At 35.9% G+C, this 19,595-nt stretch overlaps 1 protein-coding gene across 3 annotated transcripts in view; it reads left to right on the top strand.

Moving 5' to 3' along the window:
- Window positions 1-19,595, top strand: part of NEK10 (NIMA related kinase 10) — a 116,196-nt gene that overhangs the window by 3,743 nt on the left and 92,858 nt on the right. For all 3 annotated transcript variants that reach the window (XM_056338595.1, XM_056338596.1, XM_056338597.1), the window contains exons 2-14: window positions 2,088-2,199; window positions 2,526-2,586; window positions 3,679-3,809; window positions 4,329-4,427; window positions 7,178-7,262; window positions 8,029-8,070; window positions 10,181-10,259; window positions 10,607-10,674; window positions 12,594-12,673; window positions 13,837-13,923; window positions 15,406-15,630; window positions 16,079-16,218; window positions 17,848-17,909. In XM_056338595.1, the coding sequence (XP_056194570.1) occupies window positions 2,126-2,199; window positions 2,526-2,586; window positions 3,679-3,809; window positions 4,329-4,427; window positions 7,178-7,262; window positions 8,029-8,070; window positions 10,181-10,259; window positions 10,607-10,674; window positions 12,594-12,673; window positions 13,837-13,923; window positions 15,406-15,630; window positions 16,079-16,218; window positions 17,848-17,909 (1,233 nt within the window). In that variant the 5' untranslated portion in view covers window positions 2,088-2,125. The remainder of the gene's footprint in view (window positions 1-2,087; window positions 2,200-2,525; window positions 2,587-3,678; window positions 3,810-4,328; window positions 4,428-7,177; window positions 7,263-8,028; window positions 8,071-10,180; window positions 10,260-10,606; window positions 10,675-12,593; window positions 12,674-13,836; window positions 13,924-15,405; window positions 15,631-16,078; window positions 16,219-17,847; window positions 17,910-19,595) is intronic.

Genomic DNA, 19,595 nt, shown 5'->3' with positions numbered 1-19,595 from the left:
TGTAAGATTTTGTAAATAATCCCAAAGACCTAATAATTTCAGATGAAATCCTAGCCATACTAGGAACCCTCCTGTTTATGGTTTTAGAGGTTTAACTGAAGGATTACTTTTTTTAAATGGGATGCTGAAAATTTTAAAATTTAATGGTATTTGCTCATGGACCAGTTGTTGTGTGTGTCGTTTGTTTGGTGATTCTGTAGGCAGTTGATATCTGTTCTTTGTAAACACGTACTTGTGAGCAGGTTGATAATTTGTAAGTTTCACAGTTTTTCTTACTGTGCAAATGTGAGGTAGTGATTGCGTTGTGTCATACCTCAGTAATCTGCCAAATGGATTGGGATACTGGGGAGAAGATATGAATACAAATATCACTAAAGCTACATGGAAATTCTTGATCATGAGGATTCTTAAAGATGTTTAGCAATGCACATAGCTTCTCTTAACTTTTACTGCTTTTGAAGTTAAAGTTCAGTTGAACTAACTTAATTTGGTTTATTCTAAATTCGGGAATTTTGCCTGCTGACTGGTAGAACAGATCCTGTTTATATTAATTCCCTGGTAATAACAGGTAAACAGAAGTGTTCTGAGGTGTTTTTTAATAACCCTGTTGAGTGGATGCATGGAGAAGAGAGGAGGAATTTTTTGGGGATCCAGATCAGTCACTCTCTGGGGCGGGACTGGTGGTAAGATAGAGACATGTTCCAAAGAATAGAAACAGATGAACTGGGCTTACAGGCCGCGTACCAGAGTGAGTTAATACAGTGCAGGAGTTCATCCTGTTAACAGCTGCATTTTGGGTAGTTCTGTGTCTGGTTGGAGAATGCGTATTTGGGAAAACAACTGCTTTTCAGTTGGGAAGCAGCAGCTTCTGGTAGTTCACAATGCTTTTGTTTCCTGCCAGTTTTTCTTCTTTTCCTTTACAAGGAAGAGGAATAAAAATCAGTAGCAGAGAAATTCTACACTGCACAGAAAAAAGGGGTTATCATATTTCATATGGAAAATCCTATTAATGGTCCATATTTAGTAAATAGTAAAATGGGCAAAAAGGATCAGACAGTGGTATTATATCCTCATTTTTTAAATCAGAGGTGCTCTACCAATATGCTGCAGGTGTATGCAGTTCTCGGGGATAACTCTTCAGCCCCAGCCTGTTCCTGACTATCCTTTTTTTCACTCAGCAAGATCTGCATCAATGTAATTGCTTTTGTGGCAGCAAGAGATTTCTCTTGGCTATCCTTTTTCTATGTATTTCTGTCTCTTTCCAGGGCTTTGTAAGATTTTTCAGTGAACAAATGTTGTATACTATGCAAGCAACAAGCTGTGGGCTTTTGTGGGAAGTCAGACCTACAGGCTGGATATTTGTCTGCAGTGGATCTAATACGTGGTAATGGCCCTGATGAGGCTGGGCCGTACAGCTCTGCTCATCTGTGGAAATAAGCTGTGTGTCCTACTGCCTGAAAAGCTGGGCACTATTGATATAAGGCATTCGGCCTTATATATATATATATATATATATATATATATATATATATATATATTCCTTATATAAGGAAATTCAGAAGACCCACATTCCAAACTACTGAAGATTACTGTGATTCTTTGATAGACTGAATGATGTATGCGTCTCATTTATTTGTCAGATACATCCTTTTTCTAACCCTTCATCTGTCTTGTTTATGTAGATGATAAAACTATTATATTCTCTGTTGTCTAGACAACAGATTGTAGGATACAATCTTGATGTCAGCTTCTGCACTGCTGTAACATAAATAGCCAATCCACAGTGAGAAATAATGGTAATAAGAAGCAAGAAGAAGAAATATCCTAATAAAAAAATATGTGTGATAGCAAGTGCCAATGTTACCTACTCATGTCTTGGGAAATCAAGGTTTCTGTATGTTAGGTTAATTACTTTCTTGTTAATATCTGGAATTCTGAAGGATATCCTCATATAATGCCCAAGGGTTCATGTTGAGAAAATGGTAAAGCTGCTCTTTTTTTTCCTAACAGTTGTATCAGTTGGTTCTGTAAGTAAACATGTGTTGCTTTTGCTGCAATGATTTAACTCTATCTACTTTATTTTTAAGGAAATGAGTTTTTAGCTATGTGATAATAGTGATACGCAATGCCTGATCAGGACAAAAAATTGAAGAGCACAGAAAAAGCAACAGACAAAAAACCTCATGGGATGTCTATGAGGTATAGTATCTGACATCTTTCTTTGAACTTCAGCAGGACCCATGTGGAATTTGCACTGACTGCCAAAGCGGAGTGCTTTAATTTGAAATGCAATATAAACATGACAACTGTTACTCTGGTCACAAAGTTTATTTACACCTTTGTTGATTTAAAGCATTCTGGGGAAGCTATAAATTCTTCTGTATGCAAAATGGGGACATTAGGCAACACTAGAAAACTTTATTTTCTGTCAGTGGCATTGTTTCTTGTTGACCTTTTTTAATCTTGTAGAAGTACTTTTATGTAACTATTAACACACACATTTATGCTATTGTGTTTTATCCTAGGGATTATTCTGATCTTAAAAGACTTCAGTCTCTCTTAAATGTTCAGTCAAGGAACCGACAGGTATTTTTCAACAACTGTTATTTAACACACTGTAGAATTGTATAATTGTAAGTAATAGTGAGTATGGTTTGTGGCAGATGCTTAGGATATTGTGTTCTATTATGATTAAATGTTAGCAAAATCTTGTGTAGTGGATATCTTTTTATTTTTTTCTCCTGGCAATCTGCCACCTTGTGGGACAAATCCCATTTAGAAAGGGTGAAAGAATGAAACAGACCAACTTTCCATACTACTCTGCTGTAATTTTTATTTTAACAGGAAAAAAATTTGTTTGTTTTATATCTTGAGCATCCAGCTATTGTTGCATATAGTCAAGTAGCCTAACAGATTTGTTTTTCTTTCATGCCCTTCCACAATGTCACGAGAAGGTAGGCTTAGAGATGTATTAGTTACAACATGATGAAGAGTGGTAAAGAATATAAAAGATGATCAGTGTTTTAACCATAACAATTTGTGTTTGGAGAATAACAGTTCAGCTAAAAACTTTCAAGGCATACATATCAATGCATTAAATTAAAGTTACAGGACACGGTAAAATCTTCACCTCAACTACTCACTTAGTGAATCTTGTATTTGCCATTTGAAGCAAAGAAAACCAACACATGATGATGGGTGTGAGTCTTTGGAATGCCAGAAGATTTTCTCCCTTTCTGTTCTGTAAAAAGGTATGACAGAATGACTTAGGGATTCATGCATGTGAGGTAGGAGTTATGCACTCCCTTCTGGGATAGAGGCATGGAATTGCTTCTGAGCAGAAAGATGAAACATCTGAGTTCTACAACCTAAAAAGAATATGAAGTCTCTAATTTTAGAAGTAGGAGAGGTAAGGAGCATAGATAATGAGTGTTGCAGATTCTATTGAGCTTTACTATCACAAATTTTAAAAAGGTGCTGTTCTTCACATTTTATACATCTCCATGTACTTGTCTTCCAGCTGTGCTTTGCATCAGTTTTGTTTTATGTGGGGTGTGTGTATTTTATAATGGCAAGTTATAGGTCCAAAGTTCAAGTCAGAACTTGAGAAAAGGTACTCTTGCTTGATAACGTAAAATGCAGTGCTTGCCTTATTAATACTATCCCCTTCCTATGCAGCTTCCAGCTATACATTTTGGAAGTGGTCAAACCAGTGTGACAAGAGCTTGGCAAAATGTCAAAAGCAGTGAACAAAATGCCCATGGTCAATGGCAAGAATCAGTAGAAGCTGCTGAGCTTGAAAACTTTAGGTAAAAAAAGAAAGAAGCTAGTATGATGACACTGTGTTGTATCTCTGAACGTCTTTATATATCTAAAACATGCTGAGGTGTTGAAGGCATTTATGTTTGTGCTTATATCTGTTACGTGTGCTTTTGTGTTAATGCACTATCTGAGATATGAATTATATATTATTAACTTTCTAAATCTGTGCATGTTCCTGCTTTTGTAAGTTTCACATGCAGGCTCCCACTCTGCGGAGTGCACTCTTGAGAATTAATATAGTAAATTTAAATAAAGTAATGTTTTCTTTATTTGGAAAGCTTATATTAGACCATTATTATATTAGACCATTAGTCTCAAATTATATATGAGACAGATCGTTCTTTCATACTGATAAATGTCTGGAAATCTGAATTGTGTTATTCCATAGTAATTGCTAATATGACATTTTTTAATTTTTCTTGCTAATGTTAAGTATTGGCAATCCAAAATTATCTTGTGGCAAGATAATCAGCAATTCAACATTTTTCTTCTTCCCCCCTCATTAGTGTGACCTACAAGAATGAGAGAAATTTTAGCAAACATCCCAAACATAAGCTGTTTCAAGAGATCTTTACAGCTTTAGTTAAGAAGAGACTTACCTGCAGGTCAGTATGTTGAACATATTCATATCCAAGAAGGAGGGTCACTCTTTCTTGCCTTAAGCAAAGAACTAGGATGCATGGATAGTATTTCATATTATTTCAACAATAGACCTCTGTGTGGAAACCAGTAGTTTCACATCTCTGCATAATCTCAATTTCAAACAATCACTTCTGTATTGGCTTTGAAGACTGAATGCTCAGGTTAGTGGGATGGAAGAAGGAAAGACTGGGTATGTGATGAAAACTGGATGACCAAAATTCTAATAGCTGCTATGTGTCCTTGATCATTTGTCCGTATCTGTAATCTATGGTTCACTTTTCTAATCTCATTTTTATTTTACTGATTTTATTTGTGTTTTATGGACTGTCACTTTTGTATAGAAATGTCAGTGACTTTCATAACATTCAGAGGAATTTATGCTACTGTTCATATGTATTTGTATTTATGTGTATAACAGGATTAGAAAGGGAAAACCCTTTCTTATTTGAGCAAGGGAGAAGTCCAAGACCTTAAAAAAACAGGGGAGTCAGAGAAATATTTTCTGAAAAAAATAACACTTTTTCAGAATTTCTTTTACTATATATCACTGCAGCGTGTTGTATTTTTCCTTTTTAAAGCCCAAGTACGTTTTCTATAAAAATCTTAAGTGGTACAGAAGCTTAAAGAAAGAATTCCAGATCATTTAAAGGTATTAATGTGTAACTGCTAGAATTTACAGAAGAACTTAAAAAAAAAATCACATTTTTAAGGGTTTGCTTAGACCCTTTTTCAGAACTAATTAGGTAACTAGGGATCTCATCTTGGATTAAATAACAGTGAATTCAAGACAGATCATTTAAGCGATTTCTAAATCTGGTACCTCTTTTTTGCAGATGAACTTTTATCTTTTCAGTACCCACCAGTGGGATGTCAGTGGCTCAGCTTCATTTGCCAAAAATCTAAGAATAGTTAACATTGTGTCTTCCCAAGTTCTATTCATACATTGTGGTGTACCTAGATTATATTGTGGGTTTTGTTTTCTTTGGTACTTGTTGTCATTGTTGATGACAATATAGCAAAACTATCCTCTTCTATGAAAAATTATAGCACCCAGGTAAGGTTAATGAAACAAGCATATTTTAGTAGGTACGTAAATCCCATAAGGTAAATACGGTTACAAATGTGATTTAGTTGCCCTTTGTAAATATTTCACTATGACTGCGATGATGTCCTCTCTTTGGAACTACGGCCGTTGTGTCAGGGGCTTAGAAACTGTCACCTATATTTGCATTACAAACTTCTGCTGGCATAACTATGTTGATTGGGATGCAAGAAGAAAATCACACTCATTTACTGGTGTCACTGTGTCAGCAGAAGTCCTGACTGGATGTAGTTCCGTTGACAAGAAAGCTGTGGTCAGCTTAGCTTAAGTAGTTTGGATAAGGAGTATAGCCAGGCAGGCAGTAAAAATCCTGCTGGCATATGCTAGATATACACTAGGGTATCTAGTAATGTGTATTGTAAATGTAACTAAAGTAGAATAGGCTCTCAGATGTTAACCAGCCTCAGAGAATTACTGTTCCAGCTTGGAAATGTTACAAATACATTGCTCCATTAAAGAAACTAACTTCTATCAAGAATCAAAGCTTTTTGAAAGAATAACATTGTTGAACTACTGTGGTAATGATCTTCAGACTACCGTAAAATCTGACCTACAGATTTTGCATACAGGTATATGGTTGCTGTTTTCTTTCCATGAAAGTGTTGTGCCATTCTGAAGTGGCCAATTATGGAATCATAATGAAAAACAGTATTACTTTGGGCAGAATATTGGCACAGAAGGGCTGAGATTTTGTTAGTATCTATTTGTAAAACACTTATTTTTATCAAAACATTTTTAGCTACTGGCGTCTTTCCCAACTGCAAATGATAAAAAGGGAAGAGAACTGCCACGTCCCATGAACTACTTCCATTCCTTGGAAACTTGCCCAGATATTGCAGATTCTGTCCTCTCAGTTAAATAACAACAAAACCACCATAAAAATGTCCAATTTTAGATTTAATTTAAATAGGAAAATGGGGGTGTGTATATACACCTTCAACAGACAAAGGAAATAGTGATTCCATTACTGGTATTTTATGCTGGATTACTGTCCCTGAATGCTTTGTGCAAATCTGAGTCGTGTTTTCTACCAAGCCTTGTGCTGGGGAATTGTGGGGAGAAATACCTAAGAGGCAGTTCTGTTTGGAATTATAATCCAATATCAACAACATTTAAACTAAATAACAAATTATTCCAAGGACTAACAGTATTACAGTTTTTAAAAGCCAAAATAGAGTATGGTAATTCAAAAATTTCTTTTAGGTTTAGTTATTTTTACTTCTGTAGCACCCGTATTTTTATGTAAGTGTATTTTGTGCCCTGAAGTTTGATATGTGGTTTCTGAGTGATTTTGCCCCTTTGGGCCTTGATCGAAACATTTGAAATAAGTTTATATCAAAGCATGATCAGTTTATGCTTAGAGATAGCATGTATTTTCCTGGATCAATTTGGTCATACTAAGCGATGACTGGCAATATTCATATAATTAAATAAATTAATTTAAAACTGTTACTGTGTTTGAATATAAATGGTGTTAGAAGTCCTATAGTATAGTATGCTGTACAGCTGTTGTAGGTCACTAATCCTCTAGTCGATTGATTACTGAATCCAAGTGTTTTAACACTTTTTTTTTTCTGTATTTGATTTATGATTTGCATATTTCTTTTACAGGGAGTGGGTTAATCAAGCTTCTTCCATCCATTTTCTCAGAGTGTTAATCTGCCTGAGATTATTAATAAGGGATCCATGCTATCAGGTCAGTATGTCAAAATACTGTTTATTGCTTGGATGAAAGAATGCATATAAGCATCATGCTTATGAGATATATTAGTGCATGTGTATAAAAACGAGCGTTCTTATGGATGCATACTTAATATATGTATGTATGGACCTATATTTCTGTATGTGAAGATGTGATTTGCAAAGAACCAGATTCCAAGAGTGACTTTGCACTGTTACTGCACAACTTGCTCTATTTCTGCTATTTCCTATGTAGCATCTGCTGCTAATCTTAATGAAGAACTTTTAAAGCTCTGTAACAGATGGCTTTGCTTTGAGCCTTAGACTCCGTACTTGACTTTACCCTATAGATATGTAAAATCCCCATAATGTAATAAGTGAAGAAAACTGAAAGCTGCCTATTCCTCCTAGCAGCCCAATGCTCTGAACTAGAAACAGCCAGCTTTTAATTTTATTCTGCTTGTATAGTTGTTATTCATAGCACTAAGCCTCAGGCATCTGGTAAGATACTTGGTTTTGTGTATTTCTTTTCTGTGTACCAAAGTTTATACCATTTTTCCAGTTTTAAAACCTCTAATATTTCACTTCTGTGTTTTTGTTGGTTTACTTATTATAAGTAATTCTGAACTCTGAAGGTGCTAAGCATCTCCAGAATCCATTGACTTCAACCGCTGGAGTTAAGGTTTCTCAACATGCATGACAAACCAAGCGTTTATATTCTAGTGTTCTCTCATTCTAATGTTTTCTGTATTTTGACTCATTTTTTTAAAATTTTCTTTTAGGAAATGCTCCACAGCTTGGGTGGGGTTGAAAACCTAGCTCAGGTAGAGTTCCTCACAGTAGCTTTGTCCATTATGTTGTATGTCAGTTAATTATGATTAGAATGAAATACACTGTAAAAAGCACTATACATATATTATTGGTTTATGGAAAGAAGCGAGACTGTTCCTGTTTCCACATAAGCAGTTGGTGTGTTTTTTTTTCACTAGTGTGCAAAGCAACTGTCCTTATAATCTAGCGGCATTAACTCAGGAGTTTTAGGAAGCTTAACAAATGCTTCCTGAAGTGGGAGAAAAGTCAGCACAATTGGTTCAGTCAAAAGTAATTGTAGACTTTGGAGGAAGATGAGTAAAGTCACCTTGACTTTTTAAAGGTGAAAGCAATAGTGATAAAATGTTGAACAGGTTTAAATGTGGGGACTACAGTACTTTTGCATTATAAAACATTATTGATAACTGACTGCTGTGTTATTGCTCTGTGTTAATGCTGCTTTAGTCCTGGGTTTTTAATACTTGTTTATCAGTGCCAAGTTATCAGTGAGATATGACATATCTTGAATATCTTTGAAATTGTTGCAAGTTTTCTTTCTAGAAAAAAACCCATTTTTTTTATAACAAACGTACCTTTCTAGAATGCAGCCATAATTTGTTAATATTTATGGACCACCTGTATTTCAAAAAACCAATAGTGTGCTATGAGCGCTTTGGTCAGACAGTCAACCGTTTGAAATGTCCCTAAAGTTGCAGGAGTTAAAGATTATTAGTTTCTAATCGATATAGTTCCCACAGGAACTGCTTGGTGTTTTCCAGTGTCTCATGTTAGCCAACTTTTTTGTGGAGCTTGCAAAGTGCAATGGGCTGCTGAGATGCTGGCAACATCTGCAAGTGAAGTCCTCAGTGGCAGGAATCCAATTTGTATAATTGATAATCATTTTTACTATGCGTGTGTTGCTAGCATAGAGAGTTTTAAAAGTCATGAGATGCAATTTTTATGATTTCTGAACTTCTGGGGAACTTAATATTTTGTGTCCTTTGAAGCAACATAAAATAAGTGTTAAATGCGTTTCCAGCACTCTGAGATGCAGTTTGAAAAAAGTTATAGCTGAGGTTTTCAAAAATCCCTCAGAAATTCGGAGGTGGTGGTAATTCCAAGATTAATTGTGCATCCAAATCTTCTTGCCAAATCACAAGTCTAAAGTCCTCCATTAGATCATTTTATACATCATTAAAAACATATTTTTCATTTTTTGGGGCAGTTTCAGATAAAAACCAGTTCTCATTTTAAAGTGTTTTAGGGTGTTTTAGTAGAAAACGCTAATAAAATTATTATTACCAGTATTACTTTGCATAGTAGTGTCCTCCTCATGTGACTTTTCTTTCTAAATTATGCATTGCTCCTGTAGTTCTGGACTTCCTGTATCATCTGCTTGAAACTGCTATAGTTTCCCTGAACAGTGTTCTGGAAATTTCAAAATGCCACCATATGTTAAAACATATATATAAGTAATGCCAAGAATCATATAATGATTCGTGTGTACTAAGAAACATTACATCCTTGTGATAATTCTCATTTCCTGGAAAAATATGTTTGACCAGGAGGTTAGCAGGTTTATTTAAAAAGGTTAACCAGCATTTCCCACCAGTTGGCTATGTCCAAAAAAACCCCAAACAAAACCCTAAGCCAAAATCCCCCCTGGAGTTGTGTAGGTTTTGTAGACTCTGAGCCTGTCAGCTGTGTGGACTGAAGATCCATCTGGCTGTTCCAAATGGTGGCCTATAGCGGATGGATACGGAGGGAAAAGTTTGACAGTAGAAAACATGTTTTGTGGTCATTTCCCAGGAAAGTCTTATCAGTCTCTAGCAGCTTGCAAAGAAGGGAGTTTTGGCCCTGGAAGTAGGGTCGTTGTATTTGATAGTCTTCAGCTGATCATCTTCTTGTGGAATTTTACACTTACTTTTTGAATTCTTACACTTCCAAGTTCTGTTCCCTGACAAGTTTTATAGCAGATGTATGCGGGATGTTGCAGGCTTACCTTTTTCGTGAAGCCGACGCGCCACCTGCAGGCTATTTCTGTGCATAACACTCTAGGTTTATGAATTAAAAACTTTTTTTTAACGGTGTCCTTTATTCCCCCCCCCCCCCCCCAACTTGTAGCATATGGAAACAGTAGCAAACGGCTATCTTGATTATGGAGAAGAGCACTATAATGTGGACAAGTTGGTCAACATGACATGTAAGTGTTAGAGCTAATAACATAAATTATAAGGGCACTTAAATTTTTTTATGTGGGGCTTGAAATGTTTAAAATACTTCAGATGGTCAATAAGTAAGATATTGCTAGATTCCTTGCAGGCATTATCACACAGGTAAATACTGAAATTGCTGTGGAAAAGTACATCTTGGTTTTGTACATAAGTAATATTTCTTTAAGAAATTAATACCTCTATGCACTTGAAATCAGAGTATTGAAATGAGCTAGTCATGGCTGAAAGAACTTATCCAGTGTTTTGCTTTATTATAGTAAAATGAAAAATATTAAGTGATAAAGCTTCAATTTGTGTGACTTCCTTTGTTCCATAGACATTTTCCAAAAGCTTGCTGGTATTAAAGATCAAAGAGAATGGGTTACAGCAAGTGGAGCACATAAAGTAAGTGCTTTATAAAATTGCTAATTATAACCAATTAGCTACTTAACTAAATGACTTCTGCTTTTCAGATTTCATCTAGGTGGGAGTAAATTCCTTACCTTGTCAAGCTTGTAAAATAAGATCATCTAAGACAATCTCAGTTCTGTGTTTTTTGTGGGTGGAGTGACGCACCACTCCTAAGAGAAGAGCAGCAATGTGTTCGTTGGTATAAAACAGCAATTTAACAGAGTTTGATAGTGAATGTGACAGTGGTTTAACAAGATTCGATGGTAAGGCACATTTGAGGACAGAGGACAGGGTTAGGCAAAACTGTCAGAGACCCTCCCATTGAGTCATGAGGTTCAGAAAGGACCCCCTTGAGTTCTAAACTCCTCAGAGGGGACTTCAGGCATGGCTAGGTCCAGACTTATTCTCAAACTTGGACAATGGTTTGTATCTAAAGGATTATATGTGTACAATCAATCCTTTATACCACTTAGCTAAGATTTCAAAGTTTATCATGCTGTTAATCACTTACCAAGAATCTGTTGCGGCAAGGAATCTCTCAGTCTTGAGTAGCAACCTTGAGAGGTGTCTCTACTCAAGGGGACATCCTGGCATGCAGCCTACCGCCGTGCAGGAGAGTTCAATGGGCTCTGGGCTGTCCGCTATTTATGGAGTAAGATAATTGACTCGTCATATTTGCATACCGACTACAGAAATCAGCTTCTTTCAAACTTGGCTTGAGTCGGACCTTGACTAGCACTGTTAGGTGGATGCATTGTTCAAATTAGACCTCGGCTAGCATGTTGTTATCTGTCTCCCCCAAATCCACTTTGAGTTGGATACAGCCGTGACGATCAGACTCAGATGCATCTGCATCGGTTAGGACTGCCACTGGTGGTATTCACTTCAGCATGTTATGGAAATAAAGAACAAGTCTGGGGGGGGGGAGCACACTGCCACAGTGTTTTACCGATGTATTAGTAGTATCATAAAAATTATTTCTTGCATGTAAGTTAATTGGCCTGCTGCATGGTTATTGGTTGTTTGAGATAAATAGGTCTTACATGTTTGGAATAAATTAATTCATATAAAAAATATTACTCATGTGTACACTGTCCTGAGCTACATGTTACTATGATATGAACTGTTTCATATAATTTGTTAATATAAATATATATTTGTTTTTTAAAAATAAATTTCTGCTATGATTTTTCACTTATAAAGTATTCTGTGTCTAAACAAAACAGTATCAACTTAGACAGTGACAACCGAGACATCCTTGCTATACATTACTGTCAGTCTAAGGATCTAAACCATCGCTGATTTGCGGCCAAACTGAGAAACAGTAGAGATCATGACCAGTATAGGTAGTGCTTTGTGGTTCTGTTGTGCTGTAGTAAAACAGTGGCAATTATATTGGATAGTATCAGACAACATTATTTTAGAGAATCTAGACATATAGGAAATTTACATCAGTTGCTGGGTTAATGGCTGGACTCTAAAGGTCTTTTCCAACCTAAACGGTTCTATGATTCACTGACAGAATATATGCAGGGCCTTAGAGTTACATACCGTGTTGTTTAAATATAAGCTGAAAATTAACTTTTTGCTTTAGTAAGCCTTGACTTAGAGTTCTGAAGCATTTTACATGGAACAGATTTTTACAGTGATATATTGTTGGACCAGATGCTTTAGCAGTCAGGAGAGATGCCAGTTGCAGTTTGAGAAGAAACATCCTTGCTTGTCCTAAGACTGGGTGTAGTCTAAGACTTTAAGTGTATATTTATGTGTACTTTAGATGTACCTAAGACTTAGTGTAAGGGTTTGGTATCTTAATTTTGACTTTTCAATAAATAACTCTATGTATGTTTGAGTTGTAAAAGAAAATCATATAATTTATATTTATTTATCTTGGTTTTTGTTTCATTTTCCAGACCTTAGTAAATTTGTTATCTGCCAGAGACAGCAATGTGCTTTTGGGTGCCCTCCTTGCTCTGACTAGCCTAGCAGAAAGGTAAGTTCGACTTAATGTGCTGTAGTTCACAATAAGTGTTTTAATGTCACCTCTTGACACAATATTAAAACTGCCATTTATGAGGAAGCCTTCTTTTTTTCAAAATGAGGCCTTGTTCTGTGGAAGTCTATGAAGTGTGCTTAATTTTATGTTGAAGCAGTAGAAACTAAGTAGAAACTTTAGTCCTTGCAGCAGAGTTCTTGCTCATGTGAAGAACTTTGCAGGACTAGAGTCATAGAACGTCTCTTTGCAATCCCTGTGCAGTTCAGGCTTCTGGAATTCTTACTGGCTTCCTGCATATAAAAGCCTTTTGTGCTGAGCTTAATGTGACAGTGCCTCACAATAACCAGTAAGAATATCGTTCAGTGTAGTAAATAGTGAATGCATACACTCAAATCCATTCATATGTATCTTCTCTTCGCTAATGACAGTTTTAAATAAAAACAAGATTTTTTCCCTGGTGTGGAGGGGGAAAAAAAGGAAAAGACAATATTTTTCATCCTTGATAGTTTTATAGAAGAAAAGCTACTGCTTCTACATTATTGTTGCTGACTTCCAGGCTTGTATAACAATTAAATGAAAAATTATAAGGAAAATTACAAAACTGAAGAGAATAGATATGATTCCTTGAGATCAGTAGAGATTTATTTACTAAGATTTTTCTGAATTTTCACTTTTCCCAAATTTCTTTCATTCTATTTCAGTTTGGTTTTTTTTTTTTTTAATATCAGTATTAATTTAAATGATGTTATACGTATATTTTCAACTTCCATTTAACTTTTTTCACAGAATTAAGTGTCTTACATTTGGACTGGGCAAGAAAGTGGAGTATGTTACAAATATGGAAATTGTGGTTGATTCTAAAAATGTACCTAATTTGCTTAATTTCTAGTAAGAAACAAATTAAATACATTTGTGTATTTACTTTTATGTATTCATGTTTACTTTTTTTTTCTAATGGGAAAATTGGAAATTGTTGCACTGTCACTCTTGACCCAGCATATTTTTGTGGCTTTAAATATTTGTGTGCACAACATGATATTATTACTTAAGATTTGAGAAGAAAATAATTGGTCAAATGTGTAAGGAGGGAGGCTAAAGAGCAATGTGGTTTTTTCATATAATTTAACTTGATATAAATGCCAGGAATAATCAATTTGTAGTCCAGAATGTAGGGAGAAGATAAGTGAACTCACCATTGTTGAGAACTTGCTGGTGATATTACATGAATACGATTTGCTTTCTAAAAGGTGAGACTTTGCTTGTAGATCTATTGTGTTAAAATATACTTTGACTTTTTCATTTAGGGATGTGTTTTATTTAGAGGAAATAGATAATGTACCACTTTATATACTTGAAGTAAAGTTCTGACACCTATGTATTTTCAGTCAGATACTGACAGAGCAAAATCTTTTCTACTAGTTTTGTTGTAAGCTATTCTTCTACCTTCACTGATGGCCTATAGTGCAATGCAAATAAATTGCAATGTTACGTAACAGTGGTATCTGTTACGGTAACATTGCAATTGGATCGTATGAAAGTGATAGCAATTGCTTTTCTTGGTGCATCTCCTCTTTGTTCCTGGCAGACTTGAGTGGTTAGATGGAGAGCACACTGAACTGTGGTGGTTCCTGGGATGCCCAAAATAAACCAGTAAAAAACTGCAAGATATACAACTGTTGTAGTTTATGCCAGAGGCTGGGTCAGACCCCACATCCCTTCAATAAGAAAATCGTAAAGGTTCCTTCAGTTCTTTAAATGTCCTTTCTTCTCAGCTAAAACTCCTACATAAGCATCGTATATCTGCATTTCAGTAAGAAACCAAAAGATTCTTAAATTTGATATTATGTCATTTTTCCTATTGCATTTTAAATACTGAAGAGATTTTTTTAAAAATGTCATGTTTAATTATTTCACACATGTAAATTATTTTATGTATAACTAAAGATAAAGAAATTGAATATACTAAAAATTTGTGTTTAGTTTCTGGATTTAAAATTATTTTGATTATCCGTAAACCAAAGTTTGTTATAAAAACTGGAATTTGAATGTAGACAGGAAGCTGATGAAGATCAGTGCTAGTTAAGAATAGTATTAAATTCAGGTATGAGTCTGAATTCATATGTTTCATGAAACATGTGCAGCTTTTTTTCTTCAAGTAGAAATGGAAATCCCTAGTTGTATTTTCTATGGAAAGTCCACCTTAATTGGGGTGAAGTTATTGAATATCTTGTATAAACCTTTTAAATGATATATCCAAACTAATTTTAAACATAATATTCAAACAATACTAGAGAAGAATCACTATTATTTGTGGAATTACTCTAATTCCACAGATGGGATTTACCAGTTCGTGCAGTCAGTGCTACTTGTAGTACTAATGCCATTAAAAAGAAAGTGGTACCACAGATGACTGCAGTCCCTATGGCCACCTCCATCCTGGCTGCGAATGCTTGGCTGCCTATACTGGCAGTGAAACTCAATGTAGTTATAATTTCATCCCTTGTAAGAATGTGCATCTCCTCCTTCTTTTCCTTTTTTTTTTTTTTCCTTTTTTTAAATGATGACTTTAACCAGTTTACAGTGACTTTAAGCAATTTCCTTTAACTTTTTTTTATAGGACATCTCTGCTTGTTCTTAAATGTTTGCTGTGTTTTTTCCCCTTTGCTGACTGACAATAGAAAGTAATGATGGAGTTATTATTAAAATTTCTTGCTGAATTTTTTTTTTAGGGTCACAGCAGAGTTGCTACGTCTCCTCTGTGCGGAGTCACAAGTTAAAGAGCAAGTAAAAATGTATGAAGGAGTTCCAGTCTTGCTCAGTTTGCTCCATTCTGATCATATCAAACTTCTATGGAGTATAGTTTGGATTCTGGTACAGGTTTGTGAAGATCCTGACACTAGTGTGGAAATCCGGATTTGGGGTGGAATCAAGCAGCTCCTTCATATATTACAAGGGTAGGTTTTTGGTCCTCAAGATTGTGGCAATTATATGAGACTGTTTCATATTTTAAAATGTATTTGACCAAGCCCTGTTTTATTAAATAGCATCTTTGGTTTTGTTCAGCTGTATGTGATGTCTGTAGAAATTGAAAGGCTATTTGGAACATAATGAATAAGTATTTTTTTTTCCAGCAATGCATATTTCATTTTTTATCTTAAGGTGGTTTTCATTTTTTCAGTGTATAAACTAAATAATGAATAAATACGTCATTACTGTCTGCTTAGTTTCCCTGTTAATCAGACACATATTCAGTGAGCTAGAATTGTGAATATAATTGATGAACACAGGAAAGGAATTTTCTGTTTAAAGGCTTGTTTGCTTTTTCAAAATTTCAGAAATGGTTAACAAAGATATGTTAAACTATTTTTTTACACTGCAATTCCAACTCCCCCCTGCCCCCAGGGAAAGAATTCTTGTTTCTGATCGGTCTTCAGTTGGAAGTTTATCTAGTGCAAATGCAGCAGGGAGAATCCATTGTCTTCATTTGTCAGATGGTTTGAGTCCTGATGAGATGCAAGAAAACACTTTTTCACTTCAAGCAGGTAGGTTAATAAGACCTAATCCTCTGTTATGTGTTTACTTACACTTGCGTTAAAAGGATTCAAAATATTTCCAGACTGAAGTTGTGAATTTTTATACCTGCTTTAGGGAGTAGGAATACCGAATCAACTGTGTTTATTTCTAAATGTGCAATACCAGCACATATTTTCAAAAAGCACACTTTTTTTCAGAAAGAAGCAAAGGATAAAGTATTAAGTACATGGGAATCATACATATTTCTTCCACGTGTAAAAATTTCTCAAACATACATGTATTTTTTTTAAATTTTGCTTTTAGCCTGAGATTATTTTTCTTTGATCATATTTTCCCCTCTATTCAAATTTACTATGGTAGATCAATCATGAATTGATTATGATGGAACTCTTTCAAAGTGCTATTTTAAAGACTACCAGTCAGGTAAGGATTCCTCAGTAGTTATGGAGAGAATCCCTTTTAGAGATTTCTCAGTAACACATCGACTATCCATTCTGATCCTCCTTCTGGAGGATCATGTCTTTTTTTCCAGTGACTATAGAAGGACAATGCAAAATATCCTTACTAGGATTACATGACCCTTTACAGTATCTTCCTGAAAGCTGTATCATAATACATATGTGTTCTTGAATACTTCATCATGAATGTTACCTCTGAAGAGCTGGTAATGTGAAATCAATTGCAGTACCAAAAGCATTGCCAGCATGGAGCTTATTTCTGTGTTACTTCTGCCCTCCCTAAGGACTCCTGCAAAAGAGTAAGCAAAGAACTTACAGAGGTCTTTTTTAGTTCTGACTGAATACTTGTTTGTATTTCTAGCCTTCTGTATCGGGTGTAGGTGGCAGTGGTTTTTTAGCAGGGGGCCTGCAGGGGTGGCCTCTGTGTAAGGGATTGCTCAGTGCTGCACACAGCTGGTTCCAGCTGGCTCCACAACAGAGATCCAGTGCTGGCCAAAGCTATGCCCATCAGCAAAGTCAGTGGTGCATCTGTGAAAACACAGTTAAAAAAAGGCAAAACTGCTGAGTTGAACAGAGGAGAGGGGAAAAAAGCCCCACAACACAGGGTAAGAAACAGCAGTGCAAACAGCAAGGTCAGAGAAGAAGGAGAGGGAGAATGTGCTTTAGGCACCAGAGCAGAGATTCCCTTGCAGCCTGTGAGAGAGACCTCAGTGGAGCAGGTATTCATGCTGCAGCATGTGTAGAGGACCCACACCGGAGCAGGGGAAAAGTGTGAGGGGAAAGGAGCAGCGGAGTGGAACTCTTATGTACTGACTGTAACCCTCATCTACCAGATCCAGGCAGAGGAGTTGGGAGGGAATGAGTGAAGATGAGTCTGGGGTGAAAAAATGGTTGAGGTGGGGAGAAGGTGTGTTTTAATTGTTTCCCTTTGGATTTTTGTTATCAAATTTATTTAAATTGGCAATAAATTAGATTAATTTTTCCAAAGTCAAGTCTGTTGGTGAGCAATCTCCCTGTCCTGACCTATGAGTTTTTCCATCCTATTTTCTCCCTCTGTCCTGTTAGGGAGGGGAAGTGAATGAGCAGCTGGATGGCCCTTAGCTAAGGTTAACCCACCACGCTATCTGAATATATTTATGGATCTGACCCTAAATGTTTGCATCTGAATTTTGATTCTAGCTTGTTGTGCTGCAATTACTGAACTGGTGCTCAATGAGACTAATGCTTACCAAGTTGTACAGGTAGGAAGACTTTATTTAGTTACATAAGGCGTTATAATTTTACTTTATTGTTCCTGTTTGTCACCATCATTTAATTAAAAAAACAAAATGCATTTGAAAGAGATTGGAAAATATGTGTTTCTATTATTTCAGCATGTTTGTTTCTTTATACATTTACACACAGAGACATTGACACAAAAATATCAGCATACATATCTAGTTGTCTGGGAGTGTAAACTGCTTTATTCAGACAAGCTTCATTTTGGTTGGCATCTCTTGCCATATTCAAAATAGGATAGTAAATAAGAGTAATCATGAAATTAACTTAGAAATACAGAACCTGAATTTCATGAAGTTTATTAAAACAAACTGTACACCTTAATACTGGCATGCTGTTGTTTCACAAACAATTTTCTCTTTTCCTCAGAGTTCGTTATTTCTAAGATAACTTCCTGGCATCCCATCCCCAGGACTGTGTTTCTAAAATGCATTTTTAAATGTAATATTTAAATCAGCTAGAATCAATGTTTCTGAAAACCATTCTTAAAATTCCAGACACAGTCAGCTACACAAATGTTTAGGATATTAATACCAGCTAAAAGCTGTAGCCAGCTCTTATACTTTGAATGTTAAGTCAGTCATCAAAGCCTTCAAGTTAGCTTAAAGCCCAATCAGAGGTATTTCTAGAGGGACTGAGAGAACAGAGAGTGTTAAATTTTACTGGGAAAGAATTGTGTGTGTTTCAAAACTATTGGTTAAGAGGAAAGGAATGGAAGTAAGTCTAGAAGAAGTTACTTTTTATGCATCTTAAGCACTAAAATGGTCAATAAGCAATGCTGATTTAGACAACTTTTTATCCAAACAATGTAACTGCAGACATTTTAGGCTGAGTCTGGTTTCATCAAAATAAAATACCGCATATTTAAATTAGATATATTTTGAAAACAGTGTAACTTTTGGAGGACCTGGGAAATGATAGGATGGTTCTAATGTACTGCAGTACTTTAGCAGTGCATGATAACTGTGGTTATCAGTAAGTTGCTTAAAAATTGATGGGATGATGTGTAGGCTGGGAAAAGGTGTTTCAGACTTCTTCCCCCACTCATCCTGTTAAAGGACCATGACCTCTCCCTTTGTTAAAACACCAGCTAATGTTCCCCTTTCAGATCAGGACACAGCTTTAAGCATGTTCATTTCAGCTGGAGTTTTGCCCTACAACAGCCTCTTTCATTTTAAATCCTACTTCCTCTGTGCTGATACAGTTTTGAGATTTGCTTGGTGAACAAGATGAAGGAACTCAGGTTTAAAACAGACAGAAGAAGATTTGCAGCTCTTTCAGTTATGTGCTGAGAAAGTCAATCTAAGTGACCTCTAAAGGTTTATCTCATTCAGTGGTAAAAGTCTTGGTTCAGGCAGCTGAGAACCATTTGATTCTGCTGTAGCTGCCCTCTACCTGTCCATCCTGTGTCCTTGTCTCAACAGTAGCAGTCTGCAGCCAGTCTGCTAGCAGGCCAGAATGTGTTTATGACTAAGACTTTATCTCAACCCTACCTTCATGAACAGTTTAAGAAAACATGTCAGGAACTGCAGCAGAGCCTCTGCAGAACTGGCACATACTCCCTGCAACTCTGCTGGAGAGTAGTCTCCAACAGGAAGCATGTCAAGTAACTGGGAGCAGTAGTGGAACTAAATCTACCAGAGTCCATC

The sequence above is a fragment of the Falco biarmicus genome, chromosome 4 (genome assembly GCF_023638135.1).
Source record: "Falco biarmicus isolate bFalBia1 chromosome 4, bFalBia1.pri, whole genome shotgun sequence".
In the NCBI taxonomy this organism is placed as follows: Eukaryota; Metazoa; Chordata; class Aves; order Falconiformes; family Falconidae; genus Falco; species Falco biarmicus.
Note: the sequence above shows the minus strand (reverse complement) of the source record. Positions and strands in the feature narration are given on the sequence as shown.